This window comes from Callospermophilus lateralis, chromosome X, assembly GCF_048772815.1.
Source record: "Callospermophilus lateralis isolate mCalLat2 chromosome X, mCalLat2.hap1, whole genome shotgun sequence".
Taxonomy (NCBI): Eukaryota; Metazoa; Chordata; class Mammalia; order Rodentia; family Sciuridae; genus Callospermophilus; species Callospermophilus lateralis.
The window spans coordinates 125,764,896-125,787,924 of NC_135325.1; the positions used below are offsets into that span (position 1 = coordinate 125,764,896).

At 44.6% G+C, this 23,029-nt stretch overlaps 1 protein-coding gene across 1 annotated transcript; it reads right to left on the minus strand.

Moving 5' to 3' along the window:
• Positions 1-115: 115 nt before the first annotated feature.
• Positions 116-22,063, minus strand: Tex28 (testis expressed 28). Its single transcript, XM_077106540.1, has 5 exons — positions 22,043-22,063; positions 21,605-21,643; positions 19,976-20,706; positions 1,144-1,279; positions 116-472 (listed from the first exon to the last, which is right to left on the minus strand). Exons 1-5 carry the CDS (start codon positions 22,061-22,063, stop codon positions 116-118), a joined length of 1,284 nt encoding a protein of 427 aa, XP_076962655.1.
• Between the last annotated feature and the right edge of the window lie 966 nt (positions 22,064-23,029).

The window sequence follows — 23,029 nt, forward strand, 5'->3', positions numbered from 1 at the left end:
GGAATTAAAAAAACAAGAGCTGTGAAGTAGCTGTCTAGGGAGGGCTTATTGGCACCCTAAACACCCCCAAACAGGGAGGACACTAGCAAACTCAGGTGGTGGTCCTCCCGGCCCCTTAAGGTCTATCCAATGGAGGCTTGGAGTTCTTAGAGTCCAGTCTCCACTTTGAAGGGACCCATGCCTGCCAGTCTACAATGGCGATGGTGTGCCACTTCTGCCAGGCAAAGGCCCCAAGCAAGAGCAGCATGAGTGCAGTGAATGTGCGTAAGCGTGAGTGGATCAGAGGCAAGGGGCAGGAGCACAGAGTGGAGACAAAGACCAAGAGGGCTGTGGCCAGTGTGAGGAGCAGGCTCACAAATCTGAACAAAAACTCCTGGGGACGGCTTCTAAGGTTTGCCATCATCTCCACTTGGGTGACTCGTTGTAGAGTTTCTAGCTTGGATATTCGACTCTTGAAAGTCTCCATGACCTCCTGCAGGCAACAAACACATGCACACTCACCAGAAATCAGAATGAAACTGTGGTCATTTAATTGAGTTGCTGGGGGTGTGCAACATGTATTGTTGAGTTGGATCTTTTGGGAAGGACCTGGAGAATATCCAGGACATATACAACAGAGACAGAGAGCTACTATGGAGGGCCGTACTGACTTGGTCATGCCCCCCTGTCCACTGTCTCCTGAGGCTGAGGACCTGCTTGGGACAGGGTCAACCAAGGACAGCAGTAAGAGCTATGGGTATGGAATAGAGTAAGGGGTGGGAAGCCAGGTCCAAAGGAGGGGTTCTCAGAAGCTCTCCGTGTACCAGCATCTTCTGGAACTTGTCAAGTCCGACCCTGGATCTGCAAGTCACAGGCTCCAGGGTAGGGCCAGCGACTGCTCCTAGAGTGAAAACTACATTGCCAAAGCTCCCAAAGCAGCTAGTGTGGATGGTGGGCAGTGAAGCTCATGTGAACATGAAGGGTGGACGTCGCTAGCTTTAAAGCAAAGGTGTGGGTTGCCACTGCACACTCAGGAGGGAGATAGCTGGAAGATCCAGCTCATGCCCTGGTTTGGAGGCATCAGAATGGATTCACTCTTCCCTACATCGTTCTTACTAGCCCTTTCTCAAAAGCCACCCCCACCCCAGCAGCCAAGGTTCTCACCCATATTTCCTTGGCTCTCTCATAGGACAGATAGGACATTTTCTCTTCAGTGCAGGCCAGATTCTGCTTGAGGTGGTAAATTGCATCCAGATGCCCCTGAAAGTGATCATTCACCTGTTCTTCAATCACTGCTTGTCTTGGGAACAAGAGAAAAAGTAACACTCCCTCAGTACCACACTCAATGCTCATGCCAGCAGGGAGCACCCTGCACCTAGACTAGACTTGGGTTCCTTCTGCCTCACCCTGGGCTCCAATTAAGGACACCCTACTCCTCCAGGTCTGCCTGGGAATGCCCCAAATGCACATCAGTCACATGTACACTGATATTCAGATATATCTTGTATATAGTTACTCTGTAGTAACAGCTTTACAAAAACTGCCATAGACTACAAGTTATAGAAATGAAAATCTAAACTATCTGTGTTATACTAAATTCCACAAAGATCCCAGGACCAGTGTTTAGCATTCAGTATTTACTCCTTAAAGCCATCTTTATTATAGTGCTCGCATAATCATAAAAGACACATAGTATATCATTCCACTCAAATGCAATGTCCAGAATAGGTCCACCTACAGAGACAGATGAGTGGTTGCCAGAAACTTGGGGTGGGGAGGGCAGGGACTGACTGATAATGGTATAGAGGTTTTTTGGGGGGTCAATGAAAATTTTGAATAATTGTATATGGTGATGGTTACACAACTCTGTAAATATACTAAAAACCAATGAATTGTACACTTTAAATGGGTAAAATTTATGGGATGTGAATTATATCTCAATAAAGCTGTTGTTTAAACAAAAACAAGAAATTGGATTGTATTAATGGTTACATAACTCAGTTAACTTAATAAAACCACTGAGATGTAGTTAAAATGGCACCTTTTGTGATTTGCAAACTATATCACAATAGATATTAGAAAACACAAGCAAAATACCATTACCTATTATGTAAACAAACAACTAGTAAAACTGTTATGTATATAAACATACAAGTACTAAAAGTATGAAAACTTGCCAGAAAAGATAGGCACCCAAATGAGAGTTGTGAGGCCAATAGAAGGGGAATGGAGGGAAGGGGTAATGGGAGAGCTCTAACTGAATATTTTTAAGTTTTATTTCTTAAAAAATAAGATTCAAAGTAAATATGGCAAATGTTAAAGTTCAAGAAAGTGGGGGCTGTTGATTATGCTTTTCTCTATATTTTCCCTGGCCTGAAATATTTTATAACTGAAAAACTTTTTTGAAATTTCAGCCAATCATAGACTGAAGCCTTTGAAACCATGAACCGGAATAAACCTTTCCTCCCTTGAGTTGATTTATAATAGGTATTTTGTCACAGCGATGGGAAGCTGACTGACACAGCCCATTGCTAACAGCATTCCAAGGACTATTCTATTTGTCCCTGCTCCAGGTCCCTGTTGAAAACAGTTGGTCACTGCTCACAGAAGGGGGAGTCAGCAGGGTATCTACTCTGAAAACAGATTCCTCACTACTGTCTTTCCATTTATAAGAATGATCTGGCTGGAAGAACATTCAAAGTGTTAACTCTGGTCAAGCATATATTCATGGATATATTCATGAATATGAAGTCAATGAATAGATTCTTCATCAATATATTTATAAACATATATGAACAGATTCCTGAATAAGATTATAATTAACAATATTTTCATAAAGATATTCTCTCAGTCTCCCCTTCTCTGCTCCCCAGTCTCCTTCTCCTCTGGCAGCAGTATCCTGGCCCTAATGCACTGACTCCTCCCTGTGTCTTCCCCTCTGTCCAGCTCCTACTGTCACAAAGGCAAATGGAACACTCCAGAAAATGATCTTAGGAAGATAAAATGATGACCAGACAACCAAAGCACCCCTCAAATATTTCAAAGCTGTTAAGACTACCCACTCCAATAAAAATAGTTTCCTTCAAGAGTACAGTTTTGATCATCTCTGAGAATTGGCTTTTGGCAAGGTGAGCTAGAACATGAGGCTAATGGCCTGCAACTTGGTCATGAAGTCTTGGTGGAGAGTTGGATACAGGAGAGATGGAGTAGCATAGATAGTTATCACATCACCCTGAGTACATGTGCAAAATGAGGGCCTGGGGAGAGCTGAGGATATGCCTCAGTGGCTAAGTCCCCTGGGTTCAATCCCCAGAACAGTGAAATCCCCTGGGAGCCCAGGTTATGAGGTGTCCAAAGAAGGTAGATTGGCGAACAGTATCAAATATGATGAAATAAGGTAAGGAAGGCAGTGTTAACTATTGCAGAGATCATTCAGAAACGTGGGGCAAGGCATTCCAGTGGGTTGGCAGGGCAGAGGCCAGATGCGGTGGGTCAAGGGGGAAGCAGGAGGCTACGGAATATGGACAGTGGATGGGATGGGATCAGTGCTTCAGAAGTCTCACCTGGTAAGAGGGGACCATGTTTATTTGCTAAAGGAGATAATTTAATAAAGCATGTGGGACGGCAGACACATGAAAGAGAGACTAGACACCCAAAATCCTGGAGGAGTCTGACAGGGATGGAAAGCACAGAGCTGGGCTGGGAACCACTGCTATGACCTAAGGAGACAGAAATATTCTGAGGGCAGACAGTGAAGGCCAATGGAAAACTACTGAACCCTATTTTACCCATGAACTAGAGAGACTGAAGGTATTGCAAGTGCAAAGCCAGCGTCACCAACTTAGCAAGGACCTGAGCAACTTAGTGAGACCCTGTCTTATCAATAATAAAAAAAGAGGCTGGAGATGTGGTTTAGTGGCTAAACCCAGTGGACTCAATCCCTGGTACCAAAATGTATAAAAATAAAAAGAGACTGAAGGAAAGAGCCACAGGGTCCAGAAGAGAACATGAGGCCAAGAGGAAACTGGTAAATTGAGAGAAAGTGGTTCAGAGGACTGGTTCTGGGGTCATGTCACCCTGTTTAAGACTCCTCTCTGGAACTTGCTTGAACAAGCTGTTGAACCTATTTGCACTTCACAGGGGTTGAAAATAACAATAATAAAGAATACCATTGACTTCCTAGGTTTGGGTTAGGTAAAATAATGAGATAGTACACGTTAAGCACTAGTAGGCTACTTGGCAAACAGAAATGCTTACTAAATGGTTGTTGTTGTTGTTGTTGTTGTTGTGCTTATCAAGTGGCAGGGTCAAAGATCTAAATGGGTTAATGAAGACTGAAGGGCGGATAAGACAGGAGAGACAGCAGAAGCCTAGACAAGGACCCTGGCTGGAAAAAAAGAGGGTGGACTTGAAGATGACAGAGATAAGGAACACCATGGAAGGCTGGCAAACTCTGTGCTGTAATTACAGAGCAGTTGACTAAAGTGGAGTGGAGGTCAAGGCTATTGAAGATGAGAATCCAAGGTGTTAGATGGGGTACTTGTCCCTTTAGGACTACCTGGGTCTAGACAGTATCTCTCAACCAGATCATGCTGCCTCCACTTACCCCATAAAGAGGTTCCATATGGCCTGGCTGCAGACAAGTTCAGCTATTCAAAATCCTGAGTTTTCCCTCTTCCCTAATGACAGTTTCAGAGGATCTCATCACCAAACAATGCATACAGACTTCCCTTATGAGATCAGGAATCCCATAGACCAAAACCCCCAAACCTGTTGAGTTATTTTGAGGCAGAATCAGAAGAAAAACCTGGCAGACTGAGGCAAGTTCCCCTGTAAAGGTCAGATAGGGGAAAAGAAACCAACAGAAACTGAGAATAAAGCCAGGGGATTGTGGTATCAGAGAAGCTAAGGAAGAGTAGTGCTTTTGTAAAAAGAAGGAATTTTTGTGCAGAAAGATCCTGCCTGTCAAATAAGAACATTACTGAAAATTGTGCAGTGTCCTTCTAATATGGCAGTCTTCCAAGACCTCAGCCACAACACAGGGACCAGGGATGGGGTAGGGAGTAGAAGGTAGTGGCTGGAGGTACATGTAGGGTCCAGGGATGGTTTTCGTGTTTCTTTTCCCTTCCTTTCTCCCTCCCTCCCTCCCTCCCTCCCCGCTTTCTCTCTTTCTCCAGGATAGACACTAAGAATTTCAATATCAAACCAAAGACCCTGCATTTGATTCCTCAGTCCTCCAGCATGCACGTGTACATGTGGATATGTGGATACACACACACACACACACACACACACACACACACACACACAATAATTTGGCAGAAAACTAGGAAATCTAAAAAGAAACAAATGGATGGTTGAAAAATACATTAATTTGAATTAGCAGTCAGTGGGTACATTTAAGAACAGAATAGATCCAGATAAGTAGAGTTTTAGTGGCCAATAGTTCAGAAGAAAATATTCAGAATGAAGAACAGTAATAAAAGATGTAAAAACATAGGCAGAAGTCTAGGAGGTGCAGGAATATGGTGAAAAGATCTAACATGCATGTAGAAGGGGAGGAAGAAGAGAATAGGACAGAAATTATATTTGAAAATATAATAACCAAGAATTTCCAAAACTGATAAAATACATCAAGTTGCAAACTGAAGGAGCAATGTAAACCCTGAGCAAAATCATACCCAATATCATCATAGCAAAGCCACTAAACATCCCAGGGGCTAGGGAGGCTGAGGCAAGAGGATCTTGAGTTCAAAGCCAGCCTCAGCAACTTAGTCCCTACGCAACTTAGTGAGACCCTGTCTCTAAATAAAATATAAAAAGAGCTGGAAATGTTGCTCAGTGGTTAAGCATAACTGGGTTCAATCCCTGATACCAAAACAAAACACACCACTAAACACACACAAAGAGCAAGAAAGGATCCTAAAAGAAGTCAGAAGAAAATAAGACTAATTATTTTCAAAGGAGGAACAATTAGAATGACAGCAGCCTTTTTTAACAAAAGAAGAAACCATGGAAGTCAGAAGCAGATTTTTTCAAAATGCTTATTATTCTAAAGAAATAACTACCAACCTAGAATTCTATGCCCAGCAAAAATAGGCTTCAGAAATAAAATGGATGTATGACAAGTAGTAGGCAACAAGGTCATTCTGGCTGGGTATTTAATATTATAGAATTGTTTCAAAATATTAGGTGTGATATTTAGGTTATGTATTTCTAACAGAAAGCTCCATATTTCAGGCACACATGGAAATATTTACATATCAACTGATGAAGTGTCTGAACTTTACTTCAACACAATAGGGAAGAGAGGAACCAGTTCCGAGAGTTGCTCAGACCTGGGTGAGGCCTCTGAGAGATCCAAAGATGCAGGAAGCTCCCACCCAAAAGAAGTGAAGTCTAAGAGAAGTGAAAGTTCTTATGGCTTCTGACCAACACAATCTAAGCACAGAAGAGAGGTTTAAACAGATACTTTGAGAAAAATCAGCCCAAGCCTGGACTCCTTAGACTGAGCACTCTCAGACCTTTCATGAAACCTCTGCTAACCATAGTCTTTTATCTCTGAAGAATGCCTCAAAGTGAATCATACCATAACATTCCTGGGACAGAAGACCTAGGATTTGGATGCCCCCAGAGACCTGATATCCAGAAGGGAAAGAGAAGCACAGAGACCTGGCATATGCACTTCAGGGCATTTTCAATATAATGGACTATGAGAAAAATTGTAAGTGCCATCATCTATGAATACACCTAGAAATGCAAAACAAAATGACATTCTTGTCCATTCAGTACTCAAGTAGTTTCTTTTTTATTTATTTTTTTTAGTTCAGAGACCCTCACTATATTGCCCAAGGTGTTCTCAAAACTTTTAGGCTCAGCCAGAAGTGATGGCACATGCCTGAAATCCCAGCAGCTCAAGAGGCTGAGGCAGGAGGATCATGAGTTCAAAACCAGCCTCAGCAAAAGCTGGGCACTAAGCAACTCAGTGAGACCCTGTCTCTAAATAAAATACAGAATAGGGCTGGGGATGTGGCTCAGTGGTTTAGTGGCCCTGAGTTCAATCCCTGGTACCAAAAAAAAAAAAAAAAAAGAAAGAAAAGAAAAGAAAAAAAGCTTCTGTGCTCAAGTCATCGTACTACCACAGCCTCTGAGTAGTTGGGACTACAGATGTGTGCCACCACTCCTGGCTCTATTTTACTTTTTTGTTAAGATTGAATTCATACAAAATTAATGGTTTTAAAGTGAAAATTCCAGTGCAAACACCATTACCACCTAGTCCCAAGATATTTTCATCACCCTCAAAAGAAAACCTTGCAGCCATTAAGCAGTCATTCCCCATTACCTTATGTTTCCAGTCCCTGGCAACCACCAATCTGCTCTCTAACATGATCAGTTTCTTATCTCTGAATCACTGCCAGCAATTTATAAACAAGAGCAGGAAGAAGATCATCAGATACGTTGAATTGGTCCTAGAGAACTCACTAGACATTTTCAGAGCTAAGATATTGGGGCAATGGAGGCAGAGTGATGCTGGTGGAGAGGAGATGGCAGCAGGGATGAGAAACCCAGGGGGCATTGCCTGAAGGAAAAAAGAGGAGGGCAAAGTCGCATCAAGATCCTAATGGAATCCCTCAGCTCTTCACCCCAGTGTGCTCCAATAATGACTTCATCAAAAACTGTTCATGATTTTTCTTTTAAATATTTCAAGGACTTAGTTTGCAAACATGAAGCAGAAAAGAGTTGCTAAGTTAGTTTCATGAGCATCTACTTGGGGCTTAAATACAAACTCTAAGCTAATTCTCACAACAGTTCCAAGGATCATTATTACCCTCATTTTACAGATATGTAAACTGAGCATTGGAAACTCCAAGCACTTTGTCCAAGCCATTCAGTAAATACAAGATAGAGAGGAGGCTGGCTCAGACCTAAATCCAGAATAAGCCTTCCTTCTTGACCCTGCCCTGATGTTCCCATAATGTAGTGTAATGGAGCCCCTCTTCCACCAAAGAATCTTAATTAAGCTTCTCCAGAGACCCTCACCATAATTATTTTTTTTTAATTATTTTGTTGTACACAATACCTTTATTTATTTTTATGTTGTGGTGAGGATCGAACCCAGGGCCTCGAATGTGCTAGGTGAGCACTCTACCGCTGAGCCACAACCCTAGTCCCCTTTTTTAAATTTTGTTTTTTAGTTGTACACAATACCTTTATTTTGTTTATTTACATAATTGTTCTTATTAACAGAATATCAGCAAAAATTCCTGCAAAAAACCTCAATGAGGGATAGGACTTCCTATTTTTGGTGAGGACTAAGTTGCTCTGCCTTGCCAAAGCTAAGTTCGGCCTCAGACTTGATGATGTTACTTCTGCTTTTGTGGTCAAACTTGTAAAACCTCTGACTAATATAAAAAAATGGGACAAAAAGCACTTGTCCTGTAAACCTTCAAGCCCCTCCTCCCACTGGGTATAAAGTGCCGCAGTCTGGCTGGGAACAAATCACCAAGCCGCCACAAAGCACTTGTATCTTCAAACAGGAAACTTTATTGCCTGAACTCCACCAGCACTCCATGCACACTCCCTGGGAACTCTCCCGAACGCCACCCACGCGGCCCCTCTCTGGCACCCCACACCAACCGGAACTCCCCACAGGAACTTCACCAACCAACTCGAACTTTCCAGCAATCCCCGGGAGAGCTCCAAAGTAGTGGGTGCATGAGGCAGCAGGGGCCGCCCTACTGACACAGCTTAACTTAATTATCATCATCTTAATGGCTGGCCTCGCAACCATTACTTCTGGCGAAATGCCAAGGGCCATTCCAACTTGGCTGTGGCTCTCAACAATAAAGTCCAAGAATATCCATACTCAAGGTCCAGAGAATTTTTTAGGTGATAACCCCTCTGAACCCTGTACCCAATAAACCCGCTTCCTGAAAATTCCTCAGGTGTCCATCCTCTTCTGTCCTACATCATTTGGCAACCCGTGTGGGACAGTGGAGGTCAAGACAGCTTTTCTGCCTCGCTTGTCTCTGGGTCTGCCTTCCTAGGCATGTGGGTCTGCCTTCCTAGGCATGTGGGAAGACAACACGTCTCCTTGGTCCACCACAGGCAACTCTTTGCCTGTAAGTGAGGTGACTCATCCCGCATCCTGAGCTGCCACCCTGAGCACAATGGAACCCAACAGGAGCAGGAACCCCAGAACTAGGGAATCTGAGCACCCCAACTGAACAGGTAGGATCCGGATCCATTACTGGTCGTCCACCTGGCCTCCCCATAGAGGCCTTGATCAACCCTGAGGGTCCTGAGTAACTGCCAAAGGAAGTAGAGCCAAAAAGGACCCGGGGAGTTGTCTGGGTAGTCACTGTTTGGGGTCAGAGAGAAGAAGGGAAACCAGGACTCGTTCTTCGGCTTTGGAGTTTTGGGAATTGGGTGTGTGAATGAGATGGACAAGGGCCGAAGCGAGTTTGGAGTCCCGATCCGTGCTTCTGTGGTTCCTCATATAGTCTGAGGCGGGTTTCCACCAATCAACATCTAGGTGAAAGCTCCAGGTCGGGGGTTTGTGCACACCTGCAAGGCTGAGAGGACCCTAAGTCCTCGAGGAGGGGATGGCCACAGATGGATGAAGCGAGTCTTGTCCTAATTGTGTGACACCAATGCACAGTGCAACACGGGAGGCACAGAAAGTAAACTGAATCCTTTGAAATGTATGTTAGAAAACTTTAAGAAAGGTTTAAAGGCAACTATGGGGTGACACTCAATCCACAAAAGTTACGTACGCCCTGCAAATTAGAGTGGCCAACCTTTGATGTGGAATGGCCACCAGAAAGATCTTTAGACAAAAGTGTCATTGGTGAGGTCCTTTTAATACTTGTCAAAACCCCTGGACACCCAGTCCAATTCCCTTATATTGACTGCTGGCAAGAGATAGCACAGAAACAGCCCCCTTGATTGAGAGCCTGTCTAGGAGGACAGTCCAAGCTGATGTTATCTCAAACTATAGTGGCCTCCAAGACCCAACAAAAGGAAACTGAACAGAAAAACCTGACAAAGAAAAGACAGAGAGGAAACCAGCTTTTCCCCCTGAGCCAGAAGAGAACCCATCACCTTACATGCCACTGTACCTGACATTGCCAAGACCATCGAGGCATCAAGCTGTCCTCTCAGCCTCTGGTCCCCAGAGGCAGCAGACTGTGGCCCCCTCGACACTGGCTACTCCTTTCTCCTTATTGTCCTCAGTGCCAGAGGCTTCCCAGAGCCAATGACTCCTTAATCCCCTGAGACCAAGGTGGGAAAATTGTTCCAAGAACAGAGGCATAACCGAGATGAGAGCTCTACAGATGCCCTCACAAGAGACTAAAGACCTGCCTCTGTTGACCAGGAGGGAAATGTCTGAGGGGAACAATGCATTTTTGTGTGCTAGCCTTTCACCACCATTAATCTCTTAAACTAGAAAAAAAATCATCCTCCCTCCTCCATGGAGAAGCTACATGGAGGGCCAGGATTGATCTGATGCAGTCCATTATCCAGACAGACCAGCCCACCTGGGTTGATGGGCGAGTGACCCAAGCAGCTTTAAAGTGGCTAGAAGAACATGCTGTGGATGCACAAGGCAGCATCCAAGCCTGTGCGCAGGCCCAGTTCCCCTACACAGACCCGTGGGGGACCCCCACAAACAGGGAGACCTCCTAGAGATAAAGAGGTATCAAGAGGCCCCCCTAGGCAGCCTAAAAGAAGGGGGAAGGAGAGCCCTAAATGAGAGCAAGGTATCAGAAGTACTCCATCAGCCTGAGGAAAGCCCCAGCCAGTTCTGTGAATGACTAGGGGAGGCATCCGAACCCTTCCCTCCCTTTGATTCTGAGGCACCAAATAACCTGCAGGTAAACAAGCCCAGAGACATATTTGCAAGAGCTCCAAAAACCAGAGGACTTTGCTGAAAACAATGCCAGTGAGCTGATTAAAGTGGCCACCACAGTTTTCATCAACTGAGACCAAGAGGCTCAAGGAGAGGCACACCAAAAGATGAAGAAGGAGATGGGACTCCTTGCAGCTGCCCTCACCGCAAACCCAAAGGTCACTCAAAGGGTGGTCCCACCAGAACAAAGCCAAAACAAGTATCAAATCGGGCCAGATGCAGGGCCAAAGGAAGGTCTGAATGGAAGGACCACCTTATCCAGGAACAAGACTGAGACTAAGCTGATGTGCCTACTGCCATCTAGAGGGCCACTGGAAGAAAGAATGACCCCAACTAAAGGCCAATTGACCTGAACCAGGCTGCCACAGGGCTTCAAAAACTCACCAACCATCTGCTGGATGGTGCTGGCTTCTCATTTGAGAGCCTTTCCTGCAAAATGACTTGGATGCTGGCCTCTGATGTACATGCACGTTGACCCCATATGTAGATGATCCATTGTTGGCTGGAGCAACCTGAAAAGACTAGATGAAGGGGACACAGCTACAAAGTCTCAAAAAAGAAAGCCCACACACGCGGGCTGGGGATGTGGCTCAAGTGGTAGCGCGCTTGCCTGGCGTGCATGCGGCCCGGGTTCGATCCTCAGCACCACATACAAACAAAGATGTTGTGTCCGCCGAAAACTAAAAAATAAATATTAAAAAAAAGAAAGCCCACATCTGACAAGAAAAAGTCAAGTACCTCGGTTTTATCTAACTTAGAGATAACGGCAACTTGGCCCTAGAGGAAAGAGGAAGTGTGCTCAATTCTGCTCCCTTCTACTCACTGCCAGATCTGAGAGTTCTCATGTGCTGCCGAATTCTGCCAGATATGGATCCCTATCCCTAACTTTTCAGTTATAGCCAAGCCCCTCTATGAAGCCACAAAGTGGGGAGAACTGGATTCTCTGATGTGCAGGCTAGCACAGCAAAAGGCCTTTGAGGACATTAAACAAGCACTCACCAGTGCACCTGGACTAGGGCTCCCTGACTTCACAAAGCCCTTCTCTCTGTATGTCCATGCATGATCTGGAATAGCTGTTTAGGAGTCCTAATGCAAATGCTGGGGACATGGCACTGTCCAGTGGCCTATCTTTCTAAATAGCTAGACTCCATGATTCAAGGCTGGCCACCTTGTCTATAGGCCCTTGCAGCCATGGCCCTTCTGGTGTCAGAGGTTAACAAGTTAATTATGGGACAGGAACAGACAGGAACCCTGTACTGGCACTGTTGAAAGTACAAAGGACAATATTGGCTGACTAATGTGAGGATGGTCAGATACCAAGGCATGTTATGTGAAAATCCACATGTCCACCCTAAAGACTTTAAGCCCAGACTTTTAGCCCAGCAACTCTGCTGCCCATCAAGACAGCTCTGAGGTCATAGATAAACTGTTCCCCAGTATACCTGACCTGAGAGACCAGCCCCTCAACGACCCTGAGTTGGAGTATTTCACAAATAAAAAAAGTTTCAGGGAAGATGGAATACCTCTTGCTGGGTATACAGTGATCACTCTGGACTCCATCATAGAGGCAAAACCTCTGCCTCAGGGAACATCAGCACAAAAGGCAGGACTTATCGCTCTGACTTGAGAATTCCTGTGTGCTTAGGCAACAGACATCTGTGTCAATATCTACACAGACTCAAAGTATGCCTTCACCACCCTTCATGTTCACAAGAAGTTATATGAGGAAAGGGGGCTAATTAACTCAGGAGGAAAAGACATGAAATATGCACAGAAAATTCTTAATCTTCTAGATGCAGTATGGGCTCTCAGAAAAGTTTCAGTTATGCATTGTCAGGGCCACCAAAAGGGGAACACTGTGGTTGCTCAGAGTAACTGAAGAGCAGACTGAGAAGCAAAATTTGCAGCTTACAAAAAACAGACAGAACAGGATGATGGGGATTTTCTGATGGCTGCATAGCCATCCCTGAGACTCTAGCCTGCCTTCATCAGATAGTTCCACAGGGGAGCACACACTGGCCACATGGACTTGAGAATGTTCTGAGTCAGCATGTCTATGTCCCTGGGCTCACAAACATTTCCCAGGTGCTCTGTGAACAGTGCAAAACTTGTGACCACAACAACCCATGCCAGGGGCCCAGGCTTCCATCAGGAATCCAAACTATAGGAGTTAATACCTTTTGAGAAACTGAAAATTAATTTTACTGAGCTACTATGTTCATGGGGATATAAATATCTTTTGATTTTGGTGTACTCTTATTCTGCATGAAAGTCTTTCCAACCCACACTGAAGAAGTTCAAGAGGTAGCCAGGATGCTTCTCTGGGAAATTATTCCTAGATTTGACATTCCAATAACTATTGGCTCAGACAACAGATAACTTTTATGGCAGGGGTGATTTGATTATTGACCAAGAGTTTAAATATCAGATAGAAGTTTACATACCGCCTATAGGCCACAGAGTTCTGGTAAAGTAGAAAGAATGAACAGGACTTTAAAGGCACAATTAGGTAAACTGTGTCAGGAAATTCACCTGCATTGGGACACACAGTTGGATGAATCTTGCAATAATCATACTGAGTGAAAGAAGAAAAATACTACTTACTATTTGATTCCAGTTATATGAAGTTCAAGAATTGGCAAAACTAACCTAGGGTGACAAAAAACAAAATATTGGTTGCCTATCAGAGATGGGCATTGACTGGAAGGAGGCATGAGAGAGGCTTTTGGGGTGATGAAAAATTCTTTATTGGGATCTTAATTTCTTTGTCAAAACTCATTAATGTACACCTAAACTTAAATGCAATTTCACTATAAAATTACCTCAATTAGCCAGGCGTGGTGGCACATGCCTATAATCCAAGCGGCTCAGGAGGCTGAGGCAGGAGGATTGCGAGTTCAAAGCCAGCCTCAGCAAAGTGAGGTGCTAGGCAACTCAGTGAGACCTGTCTCTAAATTAAATACAAAACAGGAGTGGGGATGTGGCTTAGTGGTCACATGCCCCTGAGTACAATCCCAGGTACCTCCCCCCAAAATTACCTCAATGCAAAAACTGCAAATAAATAAATAAATGGAGAGGCCATGGAACGTGGAAGTCTGAAAAGACCCTCTGAAGAGCCTAGGGATGAAGTGATAGTGTGACTGTCCCAGGGCTGTTCTACAAAGTACCACAGACTAGGTGTTTTTTTTTGGGAGGGCAGGTACTGGGGATTGAATTCAGAGGAACTCAACCCCTGAGCCACATCCCAGCCCTATTTTATATTTTATTTAAAGACAGGGTCTTACTGAGTCGCTTAGCACCTCACTTTTGCAGAGGCTGACTTTGAATTCACGATCCTCCTGGCTCAGCCTTCCAAGCTGCTGAGATCACAGGTGTACGTCACTGTGCCCAGCCAGATTGGGTGGTTTTAGCACCAGAAATAAACTCTTTCCAAGATGTGTACATCAAGGTGCTGAGGTGTTGGCAGGATGGGTTCCCTCTGGGGGCTGTGTGGGAGAATCTGGCATGGGCCCCTCCCAGCTTCTGGTTTGCAGCAAATCCTAGGCGTTTCTTTGCTTCTGCTGCACCACCCCGACCTGTCTTCACATGACGTCTCCCTCTGCATGTGTTGTGTGCAAATCTCCCCTTCTGGTAAGGATACCAGCCTTGTTGGATTAGAGACAACTCCAGTAGGACTGCCTGTTAATTTAACCAGTTGTATCTGCAACAACCCAATCTCCAAATAAGGTCACACTCGGAGGTAGTGGGGGTGAGGATTCCAACACATGAATTTGGGGGTCAAAATTTGACTCATTACACTGCCCAAAGTAAACCAAATGCTAGAACCTTAAATCTTCCCAGGAGCCCTGTGCATGGTGTTGTTATCTGTGGCTTTCACAGATAAGGAAACACACACTGAGAGAGGGAAGACACAATGTGTGACCATGCTGGTGGTGGCCAGGGAATCTCTGCTCCAGGGTTCCTAACTCCATGCCCTGGGCTCTCTCTAACACCTGCCAGCATCGGTGCTCACTGTGAATCTGACAGGCTGGGACAGAGCCTCGCTGCACTCTGACCCCTCCTTCCTATGCACCACATTTCCCTAAGTCCAGCACAGATAACGCAGCAGGCTAACCAGGAACCTGGAGGACTCTGACGTGCTTGATGCTAAGCCCACGGGCCACAAAGGCATTTTGTGTCCCCCTGGCACCTGTGGACATGAAGAGGACTATGGGGGCAGGGAGATGGGCAGTGGAGGTTTGGATTATAAGTGAGAACTGTAAGGAAAGTGCCTCGCCCTGGGCAGCTCCTAAAAGGGATTGGGGCTCTTGATCCTGTGCTTGAACTCCCAGTGAAGTGGAATTGAGGGTAACATTGACTGTCTTGGAACACACCCTTCCTCTTGTGCTGGCCTGTGCTTTCTGGGCATATTGGGACCTTAGGGGACAGGACCAGATCCACCTATTACACTGCTATATGAAGAGCTGGAGAAGTGTGTCAAAAGGACAGCCAAGTTAAAAGAGCCAAAAGCTGTCAGATAAAGACAAGACCAGTTTGTTGTCATCTAGCAGAGTCTTGAGTGAGCTGATGTCATGGCATCACCTGCCCACCAAGTCTGAGGTTAAATTTAGGTAAATAGGAATCAGGCCCCAAACAACATCATCCTTCTGGTAGATTTTCTCCTAGGATCCCTTCAATGAAGGTGTTCCAGCAGTCCATTCCTGCTCCATTCCTGTCACAGCCTCTGGGACAGGAGGCCCCTGTGTTTTTCCTTTGCTAGGGAGGGAGGGAGGGAGGGAGGGAGGGAGAGAGAGAGAGAGAGAGAGAGAGAGAGAGAGAGAGAGAGAGATGTTCCAGCAAGCACTGGGCTCCAGGCATTGAACCATCCACTGGGGCTACAAAGGTGAAGTAGGAAGTTGAAGGCCTTGCCTGTATGAAAGCCAACATTGGACAATTAAGTACCCCAAAGTGAGAGATGCTCTGGAGCTGGGCAGGGAAGGCCTAGCTGTGGTCCTCAGCAGTGATGATGGTTTTGTCCAGATCCAGTCTAGGGGAGCAGCCTGGCACCTGGCTGCCTCAGCAGCAACAGAGACCACTGCCTTTGACCATGAAACAGAAGTCAGCCAGGCATCCTGCAGGACAGAGAGAGTTGGGCTCTTCTTAAAAGGCTCTAGAGGATCTCCTGTAATTTACCACGGGGGGCACCCAGATGAGGTCTGGTCAGTTACAACTTCACTTGAAGACTTCACATTCCCTCCTTGGGTTCTGCCTTTTCTGTAAATGGACATTTTCTGAATTCCTCAGATCTTCCTTCCTGACCCTTAGAGACACTGAGGAGCAGGGCCTCTGGTTCCCCAGGAGACTGCTCACTGGGCAGTGTTCCTGGAGATCTGAAGTGTTTCCTTGTTTCCACAAGAAAAGAACAGCAGCCTGGCCAAGACCCTTCCATGAAGAATCCTCAAGTCCACAGCACCCATGTGGATACCATTCCATACTCAAAAGTCTACCTATTGGGGGCTGTGGCTGTAGCTCAGTGGTAGAGCACTTGCCTACCATATGTGAGGCACTGGGTTCAATCCTCAGCACCACATAAAATAAATAAATAAATAAATAAGGTATTGTGTCCAACTACAAGTAAAAAATATTTTTTAAAAAGTCTACATGCCTTCCCCATTCTTTGTCCAAAGCTAGGTTTTTCCTCAGCACACAGAGGGTAGAGTTTCAGGGACCTCAAGCAGCTCCAGAAGAAGCAGTCATGGTCCTGGAGTCACAGGGTCCAAGAATGTCCCCTGAGACAACCCACAAATTCAGGCCTCCTGAAGGAGGAGACCCAAGGACCACTAGGCCAGCCCTGAACTTCCTGAGTCTTACTGCCACTGTGATTGAGACCCTGCACTTTATAGAATCAAAGAGAAAGTCTTCAATGGTTTATATGTTAAATTTTGTTATATGATTTTTTACCACAACAAAAATGCATAAAAAGAGAAAAAAAAAACTTTTGCCCATGAAAAGACTAAGGAAAAATTTGAAAAGAAGGGAAATCCTTACAATGAGATACCACTTCATACCCACTTTCATTTAAAAAAAAAAAAAAGGAAACTCATTTGGGGGTGTAACTCATTTGAAGAGTATTTTCCTGGCATGTAAGGTTCTGTGTTCCCTCCCAGCACTACAAAATAAAACAAAACAAAACACACAAAACGTGACAATAAACAAGCATTGCAAGGATGTAAAGAAATTGAAAGCCTATGCATGGCGGGTGGGAAGGTAAAATGGTGCAACTGCTGAGGAAACCAGTCTAGCAGTTCCTCTAAACTTTACACCTAGAGTCACCATAGAACCCAGCAATTCCATTCCTGGATATAGATCCCAAAGAATTGAAAACTGCTGTTTCATCAAATGCATGCATACAAGTAAGCAGAGCTTCTCACTATAGTCAGAAGGCAGAAACAACCCTAATCTCCAGGAACTGATGGACAGATAAACAAAATGTGGTCTATCCACACACTGGAATATTATTCAGCCATTAAAAATGAAGGTCTGATGCCTACCACAAAATGAATGAACCTTGAAAAAAATCATTCCAAACACAATAGGCCACATAGTGCATAATCTCATTTATATTAAATGTCCAGAAGAGGCAAATCAATACAGACAGAAAACAGATTTGTAAGTACATGGAACTGAAGCTGATGAATGGGGATTGACTGCATAATGGGCACAAATTCTCCTTTTTTGTGTGTACCAGGAATTGAACCCAGGGGTTCTTAATCACTGAGCCACATCCCCAGCCCGTTTTATTTATTATTTTGAGACAGGTCTCACTGAGTTGCTTAGGGCCTCACTAAGTTGCTGAGGCTGGCCTTGAGTTTGTGTTCCTCCTGCCTCAGCCTCCTGAGCCACTGGGATTACAGGCATGTACCAAAGTACCCAGCAAATTCTCCTTTGGAGATGATGAAAATGTTCTACAACTAGATTGACATAGTGGTTGTACAACACTGTAGAAATATTCAATGCCACTGAATTGCACACTTCAATATGGTTAATGTCATGTGAATTTTTTTAAAAGTACGCTTTTGCTATAAATTTGTTTAAAATAGTTGCTGCCTTGGCAGCATCCACTATCAGGCCCAATGTAAGTAATGTGAAACCCAGTCGCACACTGCCACCTTTGCCTTAAATAGAATTTATGTTCTCTGTGTGGTTGTTTGAAATTAGTTCACTTATTTCTCATCTTACTGACTCAATCATATCTCACAGCTGCTGACCATGATAGAGCCCAGAATCATGTAAATATGCTTCTCTCTATGCATATTTTTGTTAAAGTAGCCCCTATGGGAAAGCCTAAGGGCTGACACCCATAGACTTGAGAGGCTCAGGCCCACAAGTTCCCCCTTGTACCTGATGGTTGAGCTCCTATTACCCCCAGACTTAACCTCTCAGGGACCCATGAGTAATACATTCTTTCCACTTCCCACATTTTGGTTTCACATCTTTTTGTCATCCTCTGACACTCACAACCCTACTTAACTTTCCCCACTCTCTTCAAGAATAGCTATCTTGGCTTAGGGCCATTCTTTTTTTTTTTTTTAAAGAGAGAGAGAGAGAGAGAGAGAGAGAGAGAGAGAGAGAGAGAGAATATTTTAGCTTTCAGCAGACACAACATCTTTGTTTGTATGTGGTGCTGAGGATCGAACCTGGGCCGCACGCATGCCAGGCGAGCGCGCTACCGCTTGAGCCACATCCCCAGCCCTGGCTTAGGGCCATTCTCGACAGAGTTTCTCACTATCAAATTAGGAAAAAAATCACAACAGTAAAAATTATGATACCTCTCTTGGAAACAGATTCAACTGTGATAAATGTCCCAGGACTTTTGGGGTGAAATCTCAGGTCATGACACACCACAAATTTTCCTACCACAGGGGCCTGGGTGGTGGTCACACAGGCATCGTTACTAGGTGACATTGGATGGACCTGAACACATATGTCACATATAGTGCATGAGAGGTTAAGAGTGTACCCAAGCATGAGTCTCACTGACCCGTGTTATATAGAAACACATGAGGATGTCTGTAAGTGCCACCCAACTCTATTCTTGCTTGATATAAATCTGACCTTGGGGATGTTATTTCAATGAAGAGATTTTTAAGACTCCAAAGATTTTAGATTTGGTTGCTATGTCCTATAAAAATAATCTCCAAAAGAAAACCGTAATTCTGACTGGTCATCTTACTTTGATTTCCCTTCATGGATTCTTAGACCATATAAATGTTGGTAAGATTTCCCTGGGAAAACCAAAGATGATGATTCCCATTTGCTTCTTCTCCCACATATGTGTAGGCAGTAAAAGGACTGAGAGTTCTTATTTTTGTGAAATTGCTGAGAATCTTGGCTCACCTAAGTGAATCTCTCCCTCCCTTTCCAGGCTGTTAGAAGGATTAATGTGACAGTGACAGGGGAAGAAGCATGGTGCCTCAGAGGTCCAGTAGGAACCCAGAGAAGGGCCCCAAGAGGAGTAGATTAGATCCTTTGAGGTCACCACTCCCTTTTTTTTTAAATTGGTGGGCTTTAGTTTTGTCTTAGAAAAAATAAAATTGAGCCACTGCACATTGTGGAGAAAGCATACGGAAGAAGACATTCATTTTCAGATGGAATGTCCAGTGCTTGACTTTGTGCCCCAGCTAAATCATGTAGGCACACAGGTGAAGAGACTGGGGCTAGCAAGACAATACCACTCCTAACCAACCCTTCCAGCAGATAGGGCCTAGGGGATGATGCCTTACTAACTAATGTCACGTGGCTGCCTCCTGCCATTGTAGTCAAGACCACCCAATCCAGTGCTCCATAGAGACCTGGTAGGGACCTCTGAGATGGAGCCTATTTAGCCAGGAAGGGACAAATAGGTGTGGGGCAATAGAAAGAGGACCCTGCCTGCTCCACTGCAGGGCCTAGCCACCAAGAGAAATGCAGATCAATTCTTCCCACCTGACTCTCCAAGCCCTTGTCCCTGGCTCCTTTTCAGACAACCCCCACCAGGCAGGTTCCAACTGTCCCTCGCTTGCTTCTGGTCTCCAGAACCAAGATGGAAGAAGGGGCTCACCTCACCTGCATTTTTCCTCCTGAAGGGACTCCAGTGACATCTGCAGGTCCATCAGATACCTCTCCTTAAGGTCCTGGTAGTACACTTGAAGGTCAATGTGGAACTTATTAACTTCTGTCAGCTCTTCCTTCACCTTCTGCAATTGTAGCTTTCGTTTCTGGGACATGTGCTTTGTCTCTGAGAAATTCTCCTGTTGCAAGTCTGAGAAGTGACTCTCCAGAGTGAAGGGTCTGGTGACATCAGGCAAGTTGGAGGATAGACCATCTTCCCCACCCAGCTTGGGGGACTTGGAAACCGAGGCCTTTGCACTGGGCTGCTCACAGTTGTCCAGACTGCTTTCCACCTTAAGTACTGAGCCCTTGGACCTACAGTCTTCCTCCAGTTCCTGGAGCTGCTGATGACACTGACGGAGCCTTCGCTCTATCTGGGCAATGGTGGCAGAAGTGCGCTGATTCACCTTCTCAAAGGCCTGCCGGATATGTGGAGCCTGATGCCTGTCAGCTTTGGACACTAGCTTGAGGTAGCTCACAGTGTTTTCATCCCGACTAGCCTTCTCCACTTTCAGCTGCTCTGAGAGGTAGAGTATGCGGTGCTTGACACTTTCCTGTAAATTCCGGAAAAGTTCTCCCTCTGAAAGGCTGGAATGCCCATTGGGATCATCCTCGCTGGATGACAGAGACCTGCAGGAAGGCACACTGGAGGGAAGTGTTGCACTTGGGCTCTTGATGTATTCTGCCTGTAGTGGGAAACAGGAAATAACAAATCAGGTTCTCTGTGAGCCACAGATGGAGACTTGGACACATTATGACTTCACTCCATAAAAATACTTATATGTATGTATGAATACTAATGTGCAAAATTTGTGCACTCAAGATGTGCTCAACACGGACTGGGAGGTCAAGTTCAATTTATGGGCCCTGCTCCCCTCTGTTCAGCAATTGACTCCTTCCTTTATAGGTGTACCTTACTATGATCCTCAGATCAGTAGAATCTCCCCTCTATATCTTGTTCTTGTACCTCTTCTACTTTCTCTTCCAAGAATTACAAAGTGTGAGTCTTTTTTGTAAAGAACTATTCTAGTAGCCAGTCATGGTGGTGCATGAATGTAATTCCAGTGACTCAGGAGGCTAAGGCAAGAGGATCACAAGTTTGAAGCCAGCCTGAACAATTTAGCCAGACCCTTAACAACTTAATAAGATCCACTCTCAAATAAAATATAAAAAGAACTGTGGATATAGCTCAGTGGTAAAACACCCCTGGATTCAAACATCAGCACCAAAAAAAAAAAAAAAAAAACCCTCTGTTCTTGTGAAAGTATGAATAAACTCATATTGCTTGCCGGATTGCTACTCCCAGAGAGCTAGGCAGAGAGATTTGCATCGTAACAGGTTCAGTTGTGCCTGCAGTCATTCATTCTACACATTATTCTCTGAGTGCCCATGATGTGGTACAGAAGCCAGACATGTTTCTTGCTTTTACACAGCTTACAGTCCAGGGTGGAAAATTCTATCATGACACCAAAGAATGAGTTTCTCACATGGTGAGTGATCACTTTGCCTTTCAAATAGAGCCCTGTTCAAATCCTGCCTCTATCACTTTGAGATCTTGAGCAACTTAAGAAACCACTTTCTCACCTGTAAAATCAAGATGGCAAGAGCATCACTGCTGGAACCCTGTGGTACAGGATAGTGGAGATAGTAAGGACAGAGGGAGGTAAAGAGGGATCAGGTGGAGCTTCTGTTCTATTTCTACTTTGAAACTGTGAGCGCCTTCACAACAGTTTGTCATCTGAAAATGCCCTCCTGGTGGCAAATAGGAAATGACTATATTGTACTAGACATCTTAAGTCTGTGTATCTTATTGCAAGTAAGTTATATCACAATTAAAACATCATGTATACCACTGCATGCCCAGAAGACTGGCAAAAATTCATATTAACAATAATACATGTTGGCAAGGACATGGGGCATCAGGATCTCTCAATCACTATTGCTGGGAAAGTAAACTGGTACAACTCCTTTGGAAAAGCATGTGGTAGTAGTGTAAAATAGAAGGCATAGTCCAGGATGCACCGAATAGTCCCGAAACTGCATTTGTAGACAATATCTCCTGTGTCCACTAATGTTCTGAGTAACCAACTACTACAAACCACCCACCTGCCCATTGAGAGCAGAATGGATAGGTAAACTGTTACATATTTACCAATATATTATTATATTACAAAAGAAATGATCCACAATCTTGAGAAACATGAATGAATCTCACAAGCATAATGTTGAACAAAATAAGCAGAAAATTCATACTACATATTATTCTTTTATGTAAACTTGAAGAGCAAGCAAAAGTAAGTAACATTGTAGGTGGCAAAACTATTAAAGAAAGGAATGGGTATGAATAACATAAACATCAGAATGGGGGTTCTGCTTAGGATGGGAGAAGGTAACTGTGAATGAGGTAACACACAGAGGTTGGGTTTCTTGGCCTGAGTAGTAGCTAAGTATATGTTCACTTTATCCTTATTTCTTAAAATATATGTTGATTTTTTAGATATTTATTTTTTAGTCATAGTTGGACACAATACCTTTATTTTTTTTATTTTTATGTGGTGCCAAGGATTGAACAGAGCAAAACAAAGTATCCAGAATGCAGCTAAGAGGCATGAAGAAATATAAAAATTGGAAAAAAGCTGGGTGCAGTAGTGCACACCCATAAGGATTGGGAATTTAAAGCCAGCCTCAACAATTCAGTAAGACCCACTCTCAAAATGAAATAAAAAATAAAAAGGGTTGGGGATGTGACTCTGTTGAGAGCCACAGCCGAAGGGGCCCCAGCAAACTTTGTTGAGAGCCACAGCCGAAGGGGCCCCAGCAAACTTTCAGACTGCCAGCTGATGATTGGCTCACAGCGGCCCCAGCAACATCTAGCTGATTGGCTTCTCTGCGGTGATGCTCATTGGGCTGTTTCCCTGCCCTTTCAGACCACGGAGCTGCTCATTGGGGGACTTATTTGGCTCCGCCCATGCAACCCAGCCAATCGGCCTCAAGAGCAGGAGGATTGTG

What these genes read in the sequence shown, in the direction of transcription:
- Tex28 (XM_077106540.1), bottom strand. Translation starts at nt 22,063, where the DNA reads ATGCAGTTTCGGGACTATTCG. An exon ending in TGCAGTTTCGGGACTATTCG is followed by an intron (nt 21,644 to 22,042) that starts GTGCATCCTGGA and finishes CCTGTACCACAG; the next exon opens with GGTTCCAGCAGTGATGCTCT. An exon ending in CTTCAGGAGGAAAAATGCAG is followed by an intron (nt 1,280 to 19,975) that starts GTGAGGTGAGCC and finishes CTTGTTCCCAAG; the next exon opens with ACAAGCAGTGATTGAAGAAC.